We start from the raw sequence: 16,684 nt of genomic DNA on the forward strand, positions 1-16,684 counted from the left end.
GGCGTTCTGAGATATTACGAAAAAAGCTTTTCTTGTCTGAAAGTCGGAAGAGTTTATGCTTCCACATGGTTTTGACGATTACGCATTGGCAGCATCTGGATTTGGCGGCTCATGGCTGAGCAAGTGTATATAGAGCGTACTACGACCCAAACCTAATATGACATCCCCTCTCAAAACCAAACACCTCGTTCATTCCGTTCACTATCTGTCTTGTGCGTGTTAGTCCCTGCCTACTGCCTCCCATGTGTACCAGATGCCTGGTCAGCGCTCATTCCACAGAAATCCATGCTCTGACTCCTAGTCTGCGGGTCCATGTCACGAATCAACGACACGAGGTCGCTTGGGCGCTCTGCTAAAGACACGAACATGCCGCCTATTGGGATATTTAGGATTAGCAGGTGAAGGGAAGGGAGGCTAACAGGGAGGGATGTATTCTATCATTCTCGCTTCGAGACGGTGGCACGTACCTTCCATGTGCCAGGCGACATGGCAATGCAGCGCCCACATACCCGGGTTGTCGGCCAGAAACCGTAGGACGACGTGGCTGTTGGCTGGCACCGTTATCGTGTCCCGTCGCATCGGGTTCGCGAGGTTCCAGGTCGTGCCGTTGGGCTTGCTGCCGAAGAGGCCTTGGCCCCAGCCTACTATTTGGAAGGTATGGCCGCTGTTTTTGGGACAATTAACAATTATATTTCCTGGAACAAAGAAAGGGGACTTCCTACTGTAAATGCCATGGGTGTTCCATAGCGTCGCGGGAGTTGATCACGATTTGTGCCCCTTTGTTTGCATCCGGCACGAGTAGAACCTGTTGGTCTAGGCCGAAGTCCCAGCTGCTGTACGAGTTGGCATCGGCGGCGCTGAAGCTTTGGGCGAGCGTCTTCCAGATCGTGGCGTTATTGGGCAGTGGGGCATAAGCTGTCTGTTTATTTTATAAGTTGAGTAATCGAGAGAGATCAGATTTTGTTTGTGATACTGTTTGCAAGTCTTGGGGAGAGGGGAGAGGAGCGAGAAGCTGCGGTGTTGTTTACCTTGTTGATGAAGATCCTGTTTACGTCTTGGGCTTGCCGAAACATGTACTCGATATAATGCGTGTTGGCCTCGGTGACTTCCACCGCATCCATCTTCCGCATCGGCTTCGGCACGTCGAACGGCATATCGTCGCAGCCCTCCCAGACGTCGCCCCGGACCCCGTTGTTCTCGACCCCGAAGGGATTGCTTGTGTTGCCCGCCGCGCCCACGGGCGGGACGTCGGGCTCCACGCCCTCATAGGACAGGACCCCCTTGCCCACGTACCCGATGCTGGCGAGCCCCGCGCTCGCGTAGGGCGCGTAGGGCAGGAAGCACGACTGCGGCAGGCTGGCACGGATCAGGTAGTTGCCCGGCGGCCGGTCCGCGTCCACGACGACCGAGGCGCGCTGGCCGATGTTGAGGTAGACGCCGCGCTGGCCCGCCAGGGGCTCGATCTCGACCCCGTCCAGCTCCACGACCGTCAGCGTGTGGTTGTCGATGCTGAGCCAGTACGAGAGAAAGCTCGAAGAGTTGATGAGCCGCAAACGCACCTTGGCGCCCGGCTTCACCTTGGTCGTGTACAGGCGCCCGCCGGTGCAGGCGGTGGGGTCGTCGGCTTTGCGGGCGTAGGGGTCATGGTCGAGGTCGGGTGGGTAAGTCGTGGAGACGACGTTGCAGTCGTATACGTGCTGGCCGTTGAGGAGGATGTTGTCGGCGAGGGGTTCAACGCCGGATTCGAAGGGGACCCATTTTGAAGACGAGTTCAAGTAACTGTTCAGGAGCTTTTGAGTTTTATGTCAGCAAGAGAAGGTTTCTGGAAACTCCCGGCTTTCCCGCGCCAAGCCCATGTCTTTTGGCTGTTTACCGGGCCGTCTCAAGACGATGTTCACGGAGCATGAATGAACTACGGATAAGCTTACCACGGATCCATAGGTGTGATACACGTCTCCCACGAACAGGATTCTCTCCTCGTCCGTCTGCGGCACCATCTCCCCGCCTGGGTCGCGGACGACGATGGGCCCGTAGGCCCCGTCGGTATACTGGACGCCGAGGTGCGCGTGGTACCAGAAGGTACCGCGCTGCCCGTCTACGCGGAACTCGTATGTAAAGCTGCCGCCGGGCGGGATGCCGCACTGCGACACCCCCGCGACGCCGTCCATCCAGGTCGAGTTGACCTGGTTGAGGCCGTGCCAGTGCACCGTCGTGCTCCGGTTGCCGGCCACGCGGTTGTTCACGACGACGCGCAGCACGTCCCCGTGGCGGCCTCGACGAGCGGGCCGGGAGACTGGCCATTGACCAGCAACATGGGCTTGCGGAAGCCGTCGGGCGCCGCGAGGGCTTGTGTGATGTCAAAGACGTACTCACGAACCGTGGAGGTATGCTGATGTTGCTGCTGCCGATGCTGATGCCGGTGTCGGTGCTGCTCTCCATACGCCCTGTCTGTAAACTTAAGGGGGTCCGCAGTTCGAGCTCCGTCTCGTTGATCAGCCGCTCAATGGGCACGAACTCGAGTGCCGGCGCGATGCCGTAGAAGCTGCCGTAATTGAAAGGCAACGGTGGCGACCCGGCAGACGACAGGGCCGCTGCTTTTCGATAGCGCGCTATGCAGCCCAGCCCCAGCCCGAGGCCTAGGATGAGTGCGGCCATGAAGAACCAGACGACGCACACGATCAGCACCCATAGCGGCACCTGTTTAGTGCGTGCAGACGAGCGTTTCTCACCTGCGAAGGCGGGCAGGGCGGACTTGGTATACCTCCTCGTCCACATGGCGAGAGTTGACGACAACGGAGGGAACGAATCCTTCTGCTCGCCGCTTATCGTCGGTGTCTCGTGTATAAGCCGGGATAAACTACCAGAGGAACGATGGCCTGGCATAATAGCAATATGAGGAGTATATGTTAAACCTCGAAATCGCCATTGTCTTTCATGACAGTCTGGCAAAACATGAGGAGAAGTGACGCCAGGGATGAATAACTGGCGTGATCAGTCCATTCCTCTGGTGTCATAAAGGAGGGCCAGCCAGCCACAACCATAACCTACACTACTAAAGTGAGACTTTCGCGATGGCGTCCACATACTAGTCCTGATAAAGGGGATCACAGTGCGCTTTACAGTAATGTGAGGTTGATTTCTCGGTATTTGAAGTACTGGACATTATTTCTAACCACGACCAAAACCGAACCATCCTCTCTTTTGTGGCGCAGAAGATTGAGCGTCTTTGCTCTCGCCCGACACCGCCTTCGTAGTAGTTGCACCTGTCTGTGAATCTTGATAGTCAATGTAGTTCCAGGCTACATCCAAGAAGAGCGGCTTGACAGGAATGGAGTTGACCTTCGGTGGGTAGGCTACCAGGTTCTCCAGCACAGCACCTTCTGCTGGATAATCAAACAAACGTTCGACCAAGGGGGCGGTGGACTTCGCTCCAGAAGCACCTGCTTTCGCACGCAGATTGTCAATCTCGACCAAAGCTCTGCAGCGCTGCAATTCACCCGAGAGAAGATGGGACAGGAATTGCACTTCACGCTGGCGTATCGTGATGTCTTGGGGCGACGCATCACCGGAAGAGGAGGACTCGTTCTTGGCGAAATACTTGGCTGACGCCTCACACTGCTCATGAGCATGCTTGGTGAGGGCAAGAGCATTGACAGAGTTCCCGGCTAGGGAGTGAGATCGTGCGACTGATAGGCACCTGATGGCATTGTTAGCAATTATGATAGTTATTCAAATTGAGACTTGCCAACTTACTTCAGAGCATGGAAGTATTTGCGAGTTGCATCCAACTGCTCCAATAACTCGTCATCTGAGGCGACGCCAGGTAGTTCCCTGATGGAATCCAGACTCTGCAGAGTGGCATCGTATAACACCACCTTCTCCTTGAGTCTGGCAATCTTACGACCGGGGGCCTCGTTCTTGGGCTTCTTTGCTCCTGCCTCCTTCTTGGCCTTGCGCGTCGTATTGGGGGCCGAGTCAAGCAGCGCTCCGTCATGTTCTCCGCTTAAAACTCGGTTTCGCCCGATTCTCCAGCTGATCATCTTGTAATTGACCGCAGTCCTGGTAATCTGCAAGCTCTGTATCCGGCTGTCGTTTTGCGAGACACCTTCCTCCTTAAGCTCTTCGATTGCTCTCTTGGTTGCGTCAGTTGCGTCCTGGCTGGCGATCAAAACATCATCATAAGCAGCAGCCATCTCCTTAGGAAGGGCCACTTCAGAAGAGCTGAGCTTCTCGGCCAGCTTGGAAGTTGCCACATCCGTCGATGCTAAAGCCGTGCCAATGGCGGCATCTTCGATCTTGACCTCCCGTCCCCGCCAACTGATGGTCTGAGGGGCGTTGAGTGCGTCAGCTTGGTCCTTCTGGGCATCGGGGCTGCTCTGCTTCAACAGGTTGGAGTCCAACTGATTGATAGCTTCGACCAAAGAAGGCTCATTGGGGAAGGCTTTCCGCGCAATTGTCGGGATTGTCAGGGTTCGCGGGACCTTGATCTGGTAAGCAGCATATCGTATTGAGGGCTCTATGGTCTCCGAGAGCAGGTCCTTGTAGGTGTCGGTTTTCTGGGAGCTGGCCAATGCGGAGTAGATGATGTGAGCGACGGCGTAGCTTTTCACGCAAGGTTCCCAGCTACGGTTCTCGAACTGCGCAGCACCTCGGATCATGGAGGCATAGGCGCGTGCCTCGAGTATATCGGTCAGGCTTGCGCCACTGGCCTCCTTCTGCGACAGAAGCTCAACGGCGGCCTCGGCATTGCAGGCGCCCTTTGTGATTCTCGATACGATGTGTGATCGTGTGTGGCCGGCGAGGCCCTTGGTATCGGTAGAGTGGATGGCCTTCAACTCCATCCCATGAGCCCATGCTCGCTCCGACGTGAGAAGGAGCAGGTGGAGATATCTATACATGTAGGGATAAGCCGAGAGCCCAAGAAACAGAGGGCGGAAGCGGCGTTGGAAGGTGCTTACGCATGGTCCTGAGAGATCTGGTCGGCGGTAACATCTCCCTTCTTTGTGAATTTACCCCGGTTTTTGGTCGCAAGGCCTAGCTTCCGGCGGCAGTTTGCCAGCTTCTTAGTTGACTGGCGATGGTAGGTTGAATAATCACCGTAAAGGAGAGCCGCGTTTCTCGAAGAAACAATGAACTCGGTGATATCCATGGCGTTGCGATGTGGCCCACGACCGTTGGTGCTGATGTGGTTCAAGAGGTGATGGCGATAGTGGGGTTGGTTGGACATGTTCCCTCTCCAGCTTCTCAAAAAATGTGGGATGTGGTTTTGGTGTCTTCTTTTTTAAGCACCTTACGTAGGTAGCTATCCAACAACTGGACGCAACTTGAGCACATTGGCGAATATAGTTCGTCATTTGCATCACATGTTCAATGCATTTGTTTCCTAATTCCTCTTCTTCGCTTCTTTTTATTCTAGATGGCAATTCTCCTCCTAATTCTGCACAGGGTCCAAGATGTGGTGAAGTACTTAATGTAGCTGCGCCACAAAATGTTTACTGGGCTGATCTACCAGCCACAGGGAGGTTCAGCTGCCTACCTTACCCACGACCTAGAATTGCTAGGAAATCTCCACTTTAGCTTTTCCCCGTCCAGCCGCAAAAACAGATTACCGGTTCGGTTCACGGCCAACGCCGGAAGGGCCAAGGAAAAAAAGTCGATGATGTTAACATAGGGATCCCAAGACCAATTCAAACTCGCGCTTATAATACGACCTCGTCAATGATTGCTTCGCCCGTCGTAGGGAACTGCAGTGTCTGTGGATGAGAAAACTACACCACCAATCCCGGTCCCGACTTTGTACCATCATCGAGAACGGCTGCTATGGTTTCTTGTTGGTATACCTCTTCCCTTACTACCACATCATTCCAAGTGTCCAGCTTGCTCACGACTAACCTAGTGTGCGTATAAGGTCGAACGAGATTTTGCGAAATCCCTCCCTCTCTCGTGCGCATCTTACAGGACTCTCCCTTCACCGTAGTATTGTTGCAATAGTAGAAGCCGCTGGCTTATAGAACTGCTTTCTCCAATGCTGGAGAAGACAGCCGCCAGTCTCGAACCATGCGGCCTACAACGAGTTCTCCCGGGTGCCAAAAATTCTCTCCAGAGCAGGCGGCAACTTCACACAGCTTTCTGGCAGCATGGCGCTGCTGATGTCGAGCTCACCAATGCATGGCAAGCTCTGATGCACGGAGTGTTGGACTCCAGCAACACGAGCTCTTCCAGGCCTGGTGACCTCACAACCGCACCCGCCATCCGCGCCTCGACTTTTCTTCTCGATTTTCTTTACCCAAGTGGTAGCCTCGCCTTCTTGCGCCGCTTTTCGCCCACCTCCGTCGATCGCTTCGACCCCTACCGACAGCCTCACAGTTTTGCCAAAGTTTCGCCACGGCTCTACACGTCCTCTGCTCCTTTGCGTCAGGCCCGCAAAGACTCGGAGGAAACGAATTCACCGCAGCAAGAAGATACAGAAACTCTCAATGAGGACGAAACTACCAGTGATCTTGGTCCTCCGATCTCGGAAACAGTGTATGGCGTAGAGCAAAGATCTGAGGGGCTTCAGGCTACCAAAATCAGCGCAGACGATGTTGCAAAGATCAGGTCTTACGCCAGACAACTGGCTAAGCTTTTGGCAAGAGAAGATCCCCAAGATGCCGATCAAGTATGGTACCACTACAATGCTCTAGATGCACAATCTCAGGGGCTCTACCGTGCCCGGACCCTGTCCTTCTTGTCCAAGACTCACAGGGTAACGGATTCATGGAAAATAATCGAGCTCTTCCAGCTCCTTGCCTCGAGCGAGTGGGAAGGTTACTCTTTCCTTGCAGCCCTGAGAGCTCAGTTGAACCTCGGAAATGAGGATGAAGCATTGGATATATTTGGCAAAGCCCTCAAGCTCCCCCGATATAGACGATTATGCCTTGGCAAAAGCGCTAGACATGCTACTGACAGCTGCTTTCAAGTCAGCGGACCTGGATTTCGCCCTGAATTTCGCAACAGGCATATGGCAATTCTATGAAACTCTCTCAACCCGTTTTGATCTCAGGCGTTTGGCCCGCGACTTTCATCAACTTGCCTCTGTCCCTGGTCTTGCCGAAAAGGTTCTAAGCATTAAGGATTACTTGACAGACGAAAAGCAAAGCCCTCTTTGTCTAGAGGCACGAGAGGCACTCCTCAAACTCCTTGTCAGGCGGGCTCTGGTGAATTGCGCATTCGACCAAGTCGAGCCTCTTCTCTTATTGACGAAAGAATTTGCAGCCTTCGAGCAATACCTACATAATTGTCAAGACAATCGCCAAAGGCTTCACATTGCTATGTACAAGATATATCGCACATTGCCCGGTGCCTTGCCAAGCGCGTCGGTACTTCTCGAGACCTTCCGAGTGTACGAGAGCTCGGACCAAAACTCCGTCCAACTTGCCGGCGCTGAACTGATATGGGGCGACTGGCACAGATTTCACGAAATGCCATCGCGCCGTGCTTTTCAGAAGTTTCTGGCATTCTATGCTGCACAGGGCAACAAAGAGCGAGTGTTTAGTTTGTGGAGTGATTACTTGACACGATTTCCGGATCTCGACGTTATCAAGGGCGATGATACGTTTACGTATCTATTACAAGTTCACGCTGTCCGAGAAGAGGTGGGTCTTGTACAGACTATCTTCGACGATATCTCGGGAAAATTCGGCATGAAGCCAAACCGCCATTGTTGGAATATCCTTCTTAATGCCTATGTCAAAGCGGCCGATTATACAGGTGCCATTCGCACTTTCGAAGAACTCTCACTGGCTGTTGGCTCTGATAGGTATAGCTTTGGAACGATGATGCAAATGGCCGCCTCAAGGGGCGACCTCGGCTTCACCATCAACCTATACAGGAGAGGGCGACGGAAAGGTGCCATTGAAAACGATCCTGCCACGCTTGCTGCTCTCGTGGAGGCTTATTGCCAAAACGATCATTTCCATGAGGCAGAAGATGTGTGTATCCGATCCGCCAAAAAGGGGCTGAAAGACACATGGTTATGGAACAGACTGCTCAATGCCTATGGAATGCGAAGGAATCTTGCGAGTATCAACCGACTACTCAACGTCATGACCGATTTGGACATCCCATACGACCCTTTTACATATCAATTTCTTCTGCTAGGCTTGGGTCTGTGTCGTCAGCCACAGCATGCACTCGCTCTGTTGGCAGTGGCCATCAAGGAGAGGGCTTTTGAGGTGTCACAAGACCATTTCCTTATCCTGATGGGCGCTTTCATCAAGACGGGAGAGCCTCAGCTAGTCATTAAAATCCACGAACTGATGGAAGAGTGCGGCGTGAGACCAACTTCGTCATCCATGACCCAGGTCATGACGGCCTTGGCACAATGGCAAAAGATGCCTATGTGGTTACGTCGCACGAAATCTTTCAAAGGATCAGTAGGGAAGGCGATGAGGCGTTTCTATAAAACGTTTTCGTCCTCGCACAGAGACGACGCAAAGAGGTTGTCGACACGCAGTCGCAATGCCGAGGAACCGTCCGCTACTCGCCTCTTAGAGTCGGATCGTGCAACTTTCCAACTCAGCAGAATGATCTACCTCTTCACGCAGATGAAGGACTTGACCCGAACTTATGAGCTGTTAGACCTCTACCGCCTGGTTGTCTATGGCGACAAAGACTCCGCCAACCAGCTTCCAATCCAGCTGCTCGACTCCCTAATGTGGGCCGAGTACGCGGAGAAGAACTATGACGGGGTGCGCAGGATATGGGACATCGCGTTGGCGTTGGCCAAAGAAGGTGGCGTCTCGATGGACCGGGTCGAGGGCGACACCACTTCGCCCCGGATCTCGCCGCGGTACGCCTACGTGCTGTCGGATGGCCTCAAGGTCATGCAGCACGTGTGCATGGCGACCGAGGACAGCCTCTCGCTGCAGAAGCTGATGGAGGAGGTGACGGAGGCGGGCTTCGAGATCGACTCCAAGAACTGGAACCTGCACATTCAGTTCCTGGTGCGCCTCAAGGCCTACGAGCCCGCCTTCAGCCTCTGCGAGAAGCACCTCATGCCCAACTGGACGGGCTGGGCCATTGAGCGCGCCCGCGCCAACGTCAAGAACGAGCTACCCCTCGACATGCGCCGCCGCGGCCGCGCCCCGCGCTTCCTACGCATCGTCACTCACACTATGTACTACCTCGCCCGCGGCTACATGGAGCTCGAGCGCATGAGCCCCTGGTCCGACGACGCCGCCCGCCTCATGCGCTACGTCGAGAGCGACGCCCCGCGCTGCTACCGCGCCATCATGTCCATGACCGCCATCAACAGCGACATGGAACGCCAGATCCTCGAGGGCGCCGAGCCTGGTGAAATCCTGGCGCGGATTCCAGAAGAACTTCCAACTGGTTTAGAAATCAGCGCGAAATACAAAAACAAAAGCAGAATAAAGCAAGAGAACGGGATCAATGATGATTCTGTAGAAACGTATGTCGGTTTTGACTATATTGGCGACGATGGCGATGAGCCAGCTGCCAAGCATACCCTTCCTGAAGATCCCGCGGATGAGGATCCCTCTCCTGAAAATCCTGCGGACAAAAATAATCAAGCATGGTAAGCAGTGACTGGGGAGGTCTGTATGTACCAGTCGGTTATATATGGTTCTTGCACAGCCTTTAGTAGAAGTTCGAGAGGATGCGAGAGAGGAAGAGAGGACGACGCACTTGTATTATGATGATGACGGAAATGTACTATGTGTTGTGTGTATAGAGCGTGGACAAGAGCATAGATCTTTCTCCTGGTAGCATATATCAACTATTCATAGATACAGATATTTTGGTTTTCTATTTGTTCGAGGCTTTGGTGGTATGATAGTACCTGCTCCATATCTACATATCTTTGGTCTTGGCCACTTAAAGGTCCAATGTATCGCATTACCCAGATGCCAGGTCGATAAAGATTCTTGCAGTGGACTACATAAATTTCACGCAGTACCTTTGATATTCTTAACATATATTGAGTCTCGTTATGGCAGCAGGAAAGCCTTCCATTTACTTATACGGGCACTACGATAGGTACGTCTGTCTGTGCAATACACTTCTTGTATGCTTTTTTTGTCGGCTCGAAAGGGATGAACGAACTGGTTGTCACACTCTGCTGCCATGAATTGGCTAGTACTTCCATAGCGCCGACCAACCCTATTTCCGCCCCCCGTAACGCCTTTGCCCTCATGGGTGTGTGGTCCAAATTCATGACCCTCCTAAACAAATTGTAAAAACCGTAACGCCGTCGGGTCGAAACCCCAGAAGACTGTATCAAAGTACATGAGACGATAAACACGGTCTCAAAGTTAGTCATGTTTCGGTGTACTGGCGCCTGGGGTTGAAGCTTCTGTCACAGCAACGGAGCTCGGCCCGGCACCGCCCCCATCGTCCTCGGATATCGACGTCGACTGCAGTAGGTGGGAAGGGTGTGTAGGTTCTCGCGTAACAGATGAATGCGTATTTGGGTCGTTTACCTGCCGTTCTGAGGGGATAGTCAGTTTTGATGCTCCGAAGGCGTCTCTTATGTTCTGGAACTTACCAAGCTCTCGAATACGATGTCTAAGCATCTGATTCTCGCGGATCAGAGACTGCGTTTCGGCTTGGTAGAAAGCGCTCTCGTCGCGGCCGCCACCTAGTAGCCAGGGCTCACCACCTTCAGCACTAATAGACGTGGACCTTAGACGCGGGGACGAGGTAGCATGGCTGGATCGACGAGATGGCCTTTCCGATCTGTTGATATCAAAGGAGCTGCGAGGGTGGGAAATGACGGGTGATCGCGGGGTCGAGCTCGATAGAGGGGTACGGGCGGGTACGGAGACAAGGGCGTGGGGACGCCTTGGTGTTGAGGCAGCGAGCTAGATAGCTCCGAGGTCGGTGTGCCATCTTCGGCAGCAACGGTAGACGGAGGCTGGCCTTGGGAGCCTTGGAGGTGTTGGAGCTGGACCTGTTGTAGGCGGATCATCTGAAGCAAGCGGTTGACCTGGGCTTCCTGCTCAGCCTCGAGCTCTTGGTGGAGCTCGCCCAGGCTTGGAGCTCTGTCGCGATGGTGTGAATTCCCCCAGACATCAAAGGCGATCCTGTAATGGGCTGAGGGCTGACACTGCTGTGCCCGCCCGCAACGCCGCCGGGCTCGTTGACCATCTCGCCGGGAGATGGAATGGACGGGTCGTTCAATTGTAGGTTATGGAGAACCACGGATCTTCGGCGACCGGCGGAGGGAGACTGTCGGTGACGCGAGAGGGAACCGTTCGATGATCCTAAGGCGGGAGACAACAAAGGTGAGTTGGATTCGCGGTTCACAAAGCTTCCGGTCTGTTTGGAGGGGGAAGCAACTTACGTCGTGAAGGTTCCCGCTGGAGACCTGCATTCATGGTGGCGGCGGCCTGGAGCGAGATGGAGCCGGAGCGGGACGCAAGAGGTGGAGACTCACCGCCCATGGCGATACTCGCCTCAGAGTTGAGATTCGGCGAGTGCATGCTGCGTGAGGCTGCGGCAGGCAGTACTGGAGGTGATGAAGGCGGGAGTGAGTTCAAATCAGGGGCCATGGCTGTTTTGCTTCTTCGTCCTCGTCTTTTTCTACTACGAGATCGATTGCTAATGGTTCTGTTGGGGCTGGTTGGAGTACTGCTACTTGGTTTCTCTGGGCATGCATCCGAGCTGCGCGACGTCGCCTCGTTTGGTTATACCTCTTGGCGGATTGATTCAGCGCTTGCCCTCTTCTGCAACCCGGTGACAGCCTGCCCATAGGATGCTGTTGCCCGGTCGCAGGTTGGAGAGCTGGTGGCCGATTCCTCTCTTGCTTGCTCTTTCTCTCACGGCCAAGAGTCAATTGGGGTATTATTATGTCATAAAGTACTACTACGAAGAGGAGTGAGCTCCCTGGACAGCCCAGGTGACCAGAATAGTCGAACGATTGTGGAATGTAAGAGTAGGGGGCGTGACATATGGGGTTTGTGAGAGTGACTCCATCCTGGGCTGCCCGTCTTCGTCTTGTCCGACTTCGTTCTCACGGTTGTGGACTTCGGCTCTCTCACATCTCGATCTTCAAGTCAGGCGGTCGTTGTCCGCTGCTAACGTCCCAGAAGAGCAATTAGTTGATAACCTGAACAACCCGTCTGGCCATGGGAGGTACTGTAGACATAATCCAACTGGGAGCACAGTTGCCTTGGGGTAAGTCCCGGCTACCTGTTCCTTCTGTTGATCGTTGATCAGCTGCAGGCGGAATGCGGGGTTTCCTTCAGCCTTAGAATGCACCTACCAGATTCCATCATCACTCACTGAAGGAGGGGTCGCTAAACAAAACACCAAGATTGATAACGTTGAAACACGACGGACATTTGGAATTGGAATACAGCTGACCATAGCGATCCTTACCCTGCGCGCCAAATTGCACATTGCGCCGCGACATTCTCGTCGATCGAAACGTATGAGTTAAATGGCAATGACGCATAAACGCCCATCGTCCTTCCGTCAATTACCAATTACTTTCCTTGGTGATTGGGTTGCTGCTGCACACGATACCATCTCCCAAGAATTGAAACCGGCGCCCTCGTTGAGACTCGCTGACGGGATAAGGTAGGGTAGGATTGCATCCACACCTTCTTGCCTAGATAGGGGATTTGCACCGGGTTCGATGTTACAGATTCTCACAAGGGCCACGCCAGGGCGTAGCGGCTCAGTAGCATCACCACCATTCACTTGTGTGCGTCTGTATGTGGGCGAGCAGAACGTCATGTATCACTAGTAGTTATCGAAAAAGGGTCTCTTAAGAAGGGGATCGCCATCTACAGCGGGCTGCCCTACAGGATGAGGCATAGTTGGTTTATTGTTTCTTCCAAGCTCGGACAGGCTCGCGGTTTACATAGCGAGCGAGTATATACATTTCCATACAACAAAGGTTCAGAGTAACCAATTATAACACACCCACGAAATTATTGCAGTGTAATCCTAGCTCATAGCAATGGTGTGGCTAAATGCCCTTCGCGATTGAATCATTTAAGGTCGCAATGTCTAGAGACGCTCGTCTCTAGAACAGCAGTATAGCAAGCCTGGCTGCCTGGCGTGTACACGCAATGCGACCATTTTACAAATTGTCAACAACCACTGGTCGATAGAAAGAGATAACTATACAGCTATATCACCTGGTCATGGCGAGGAAGTTCATCGGAATATTTACTGGTAGCTGTCTTGAACTACACTGTATGCTTAACTTCAGGTTCGGAATAAGACGTGACTAGATGTTCTAGCGTTAGCCACAACATTCGGGACTTTTTCTCCGTTATAAATCCTCGTATTCAATGATGATGGTGCAAATTGACAAGTACAGACCTGCAGCTGGAAAAGAAAGCCTAGATGTATTGTTCCGTAGGGCTACTGCATATTACAGGAACACGGGATTGTTGTGTGGCCAACCGACCCAACTCATATAGGTCGAACTGCATGTTTCCAGTAGAAGCTGAGCTTCCAGTATAGGCAGTATGCAGTTAGAAGTAGCCCTGGTGCCCATATGGGTGATTGCATGGTGGCAATTCCCAGCTCCTACCCTGAAACAGTCCCGAAATCACATGGACTTATACAGTGATTCTCGGAGCAACATCTAGACGGTTCTTCACGCAGATGCAATGAGCTCGTATACATGTGATTGTGCTGATCGCCTTGTGTAGCTGACAGCCGATCGCGGCCGTATAGGGGGCCCCTCGAGCAGGCACGTACAAGATGGCTTGACGCCGCCCATGATGGAAACTCGGATGAAGCGTCGAAAGGCGGCGACATTGCTTGGTCTCCGCCAAGCTTGATCCTTTGACTCAGAGGCGTTTATGGGTTGTCGTAGCGACATATATACCCGCGAGTCACTCGCCTCCCACATGCAGTATCATGGCTGAAGCCTAACCCACCACGTAAGGTAAAGCGCTGGAACCTTTCCCACGCAAGGGGTGGCGGAGTTTGTAGTAGAATATTAACTATGAAGTCTTGAAGCCACCCGGCTTGTACTTAGAAAGGGAGAGGTGGCCATTGGTCCAGCCCATGGATTTACGGGTAAGTGCGCGCTCGAGTGAAACCTCCAAGCAAGGCAGTTTCTTGTCTCTCATGAAGCCACCGCTCAAAGGTCTTGAACGCACGTCAGCAGAGTCCGCCTTTGTTTTCCTGGGAAAAGCGGCTAATGCAGGAACACTGAGTCGCCGTCCAGTCGTTGGGCGCCACTAGGCGATTGGTGGGGGAGGATTGGGATGCAGCAAAGATTGCGTAAGGTTGGAGGCGATCTCCTCATCGGGAGGAGCACTGCAGGTGTCTCAGGAGTTACGTGAACGTAAGCATATTTCGCTCAAAAGTGTTGAAGCTGTATCACACCGTCTGTACATGTCATGGATTCTTCTGCGTTAGGCCCCAAGAAACCGGCCCGTTGTCGGGGTGCGCGGAAAAAGGATAAGCTCATCGATCTTGCTGACGAATCCTGGGAGTGCAGATGGGTATAGCAACGGGGGCAAATAGGGCTTTCGTGGCCCTCAGCTGCTCGTAGCTGTAGTGCTTTCTTTTTGCATCCGTTCATTTCTTGTACCAGCATGACCGCCTGCCGGCCACCAACGGATGTCTCGGCCGCGCCAATTCCATCGCCCGAACAGGCGCGTCCCGAGGAAACGGATCTCAATTTGCTTCTGGTTAGATAGTAACTAAGTAGGCAAGGCAAGGCGCGCCGACGGTCGACGGCATGCGTATAAGCAAAGCAAATCCGTTCTCCATTACAAGGTCGTTCGTTGTTCAGTAAAATTTGTAGTTTGTGGGGTGGCAGAGTCTTCATCACAGCTGTTCACAGAGAGCTATCCCGCAGCGGCACGTAGCCCGGGACCTGGACTGGGTGGACTGGGCTCTGGACAAGTCCGCGTACGACGGTGGAATCGATGGTGACTAACAGCATGCAAAGAGCATTTCATCAGCTGCGTGCTGCTGTATTGGAAATTGCACGCCCGACACAGGCAGGGATGGCCTGCATGCTTTCGGTTGTGTTGCACACACTGCCAGGCTAGCAGACTATTCCTACTCCGTAGACCAGAACCACTGCGCGGTAGATGTTTGATTAGTTAGCTAGATCCATCTAGGAGCAGTCACGTAGTCACGTACATATTCTGCACATGCTAAGCTGGGTCACGACGCGTTCCTACTGGTGTCCCTCAGAGTGGTGGACCAACCAAGTTGCCTCCGTTCCTGCATTAACATGGCAATGCAGGGCAATCTCCGACATCCCATTTTGCTAGCTGCTTGATGGGATCTTAGGTCCCGTCCTTAGGTGTTGGGCGCCGTTATTTTGCTCGGCCCTTCTGCAGATACCAGATGGTGAAAGTCTGGTTGACGATGGGATTGGGCGGGGGGCACAAGATTCGCGGTGTGCAATCGCCAGCCCAATCACAACCGTGGCGAGGGACAGAACAGCGCTTCGTCTGAGACTTATGTAAAAGATTATACCGAGCAAGTGCCCGTGAAAGTATGGCCAGACACCCGAGAGTTTCAAGTACTCACCAGAAGGTTAGTGGTGTCCTAGCCTGCAATGAGTGAATGAAAGGCGACAGAAACGACGACGTCTTCCACCCTTCAGAACCACAACGACGGAAGGATGACTGTACAACACGGCGATGCAGCCGGCCGAAACCTTGGACACCGCGAAACCATGTGAGAGTTGGCCAGACTAAGATGAAAGGGTGGCGAAGAGCCTCGAGAACAGCTGAGGCGCTATGCTATGGGATGGGATGTTTATGGACCAAAATGCATATCGCGTGGTGTTAAGTATGCTGCTTAGATGGCTCTCTCCTCATCTAATAATTAATGGAGTTATTATGGTTGTTGTACGAGGAAAGGAGGAGTGCGGTCTACCGAGTTGTACATGACCTGTCATGCCTTTGTCTCGTAAATGGATTGGGTTGAGTCGCCGCCTCGTTTTGAGCTCGCTAGAAAGGGCAGTTTTTCATCTACAGAAGGCATGCCTACCCTGTATATAGAATCATTAAGCACCATTGGGCGCCCATGTTGTTGCATCGTACACCAGCCAACGCCTGACGATCCGCTGAGCTTCTGCCGCAGAGTTCTTCCCTAGGGGCTTTGGCGTGTTGCACTTCGCAAGACCAGAGTCGGGCGGCATGTACTCCGTAGGGTGCATTGGCTCGTGGGATGCCATTGTCGCTCGCCCACTCCCTCCAGCGCGCAAGGAAAGCCGAGGCGCATCTTGGAAGGAGAAGAACAAAGTTTCCGTGCGGAAATTGGGCGTTAGCCTCTTGTCATTCCATTCACCCATGACTGCTGACTGTGCCCGCGGAAGACCCAAGAGAGAAGATGCCCATGTTCCAAAGTTGTTTCCGCTATGACTGGCTAGCTGGATGCATTCCCAATCAGTCCTTCAATGCTGGAACGATCAATTGGGTACGGTGTCGCATGGCTATCCCGCGTGCCGGCCACTGCCAACACGGCAAATAGGTTGGTTTGGCTTTTCCCGCGCTGTGGAGGCCCTGGCCCCCCTCACCTACGAAGCCAAAGTACCATCCATCCCACCTATCCAAAGAATTGCCGCCGCACCTCCTGCCTCCTGCTGCATATTTGTTTGTGCAAGTACATTCGATGTGTGTACTTGTAAGGTGAGACCTCTCACAGTCGGGCTCACGACCCAGCTGCTGCGTGGCCCTGTGGGGTTACT

General features: G+C 53.4%; 5 protein-coding genes across 5 annotated transcripts; 1 reads left to right on the forward strand and 4 right to left on the reverse strand.

Moving 5' to 3' along the window:
* Window positions 1–230: 230 nt before the first annotated feature.
* PG998_003290 (uncharacterized protein) lies at window positions 231–2,883 on the reverse strand (the record flags this gene model as incomplete). The annotated part of the gene is made up of 6 exons (XM_066870108.1): window positions 231–373; window positions 468–664; window positions 723–919; window positions 1,029–1,790; window positions 1,929–2,346; window positions 2,378–2,883. The coding sequence occupies 6 exons, from the start codon at window positions 2,881–2,883 to the stop codon at window positions 231–233; spliced, it is 2,223 nt and encodes a 740-aa protein (XP_066733858.1).
* Window positions 2,884–3,168: 285 nt separating this feature from the next.
* Window positions 3,169–5,149, reverse strand: PG998_003291 (Signal recognition particle subunit SRP68; the record flags this gene model as incomplete). The annotated part of the gene is made up of 3 exons (XM_066870109.1): window positions 3,169–3,697; window positions 3,754–4,890; window positions 4,959–5,149. The coding sequence occupies 3 exons, from the start codon at window positions 5,147–5,149 to the stop codon at window positions 3,169–3,171; spliced, it is 1,857 nt and encodes a 618-aa protein (XP_066733859.1).
* An 876-nt stretch (window positions 5,150–6,025) lies between these two features.
* Window positions 6,026–9,581, forward strand: PG998_003292 (uncharacterized protein; the record flags this gene model as incomplete). Its single annotated transcript, XM_066870110.1, has 2 exons — window positions 6,026–6,745; window positions 6,885–9,581. The coding sequence occupies 2 exons, from the start codon at window positions 6,026–6,028 to the stop codon at window positions 9,579–9,581; spliced, it is 3,417 nt and encodes a 1,138-aa protein (XP_066733860.1).
* A 1,103-nt stretch (window positions 9,582–10,684) lies between these two features.
* On the reverse strand, window positions 10,685–11,552 carry PG998_003293 (uncharacterized protein; the record flags this gene model as incomplete). Its single annotated transcript, XM_066870111.1, has 2 exons — window positions 10,685–11,094; window positions 11,345–11,552. The coding sequence occupies 2 exons, from the start codon at window positions 11,550–11,552 to the stop codon at window positions 10,685–10,687; spliced, it is 618 nt and encodes a 205-aa protein (XP_066733861.1).
* A 4,448-nt stretch (window positions 11,553–16,000) lies between these two features.
* Window positions 16,001–16,288, reverse strand: PG998_003294 (uncharacterized protein; the record flags this gene model as incomplete). The annotated part of the gene is made up of 1 exon (XM_066870112.1): window positions 16,001–16,288. The coding sequence occupies one exon, from the start codon at window positions 16,286–16,288 to the stop codon at window positions 16,001–16,003; it is 288 nt and encodes a 95-aa protein (XP_066733862.1).
* Between the last annotated feature and the right edge of the window lie 396 nt (window positions 16,289–16,684).

Source organism: Apiospora kogelbergensis (assembly GCF_038363985.1).
Source record: "Apiospora kogelbergensis strain CBS 113332 chromosome Unknown utg000002l_segment0_segment0, whole genome shotgun sequence".
NCBI lineage: Eukaryota > Fungi > Ascomycota > Sordariomycetes > Amphisphaeriales > Apiosporaceae > Apiospora > Apiospora kogelbergensis.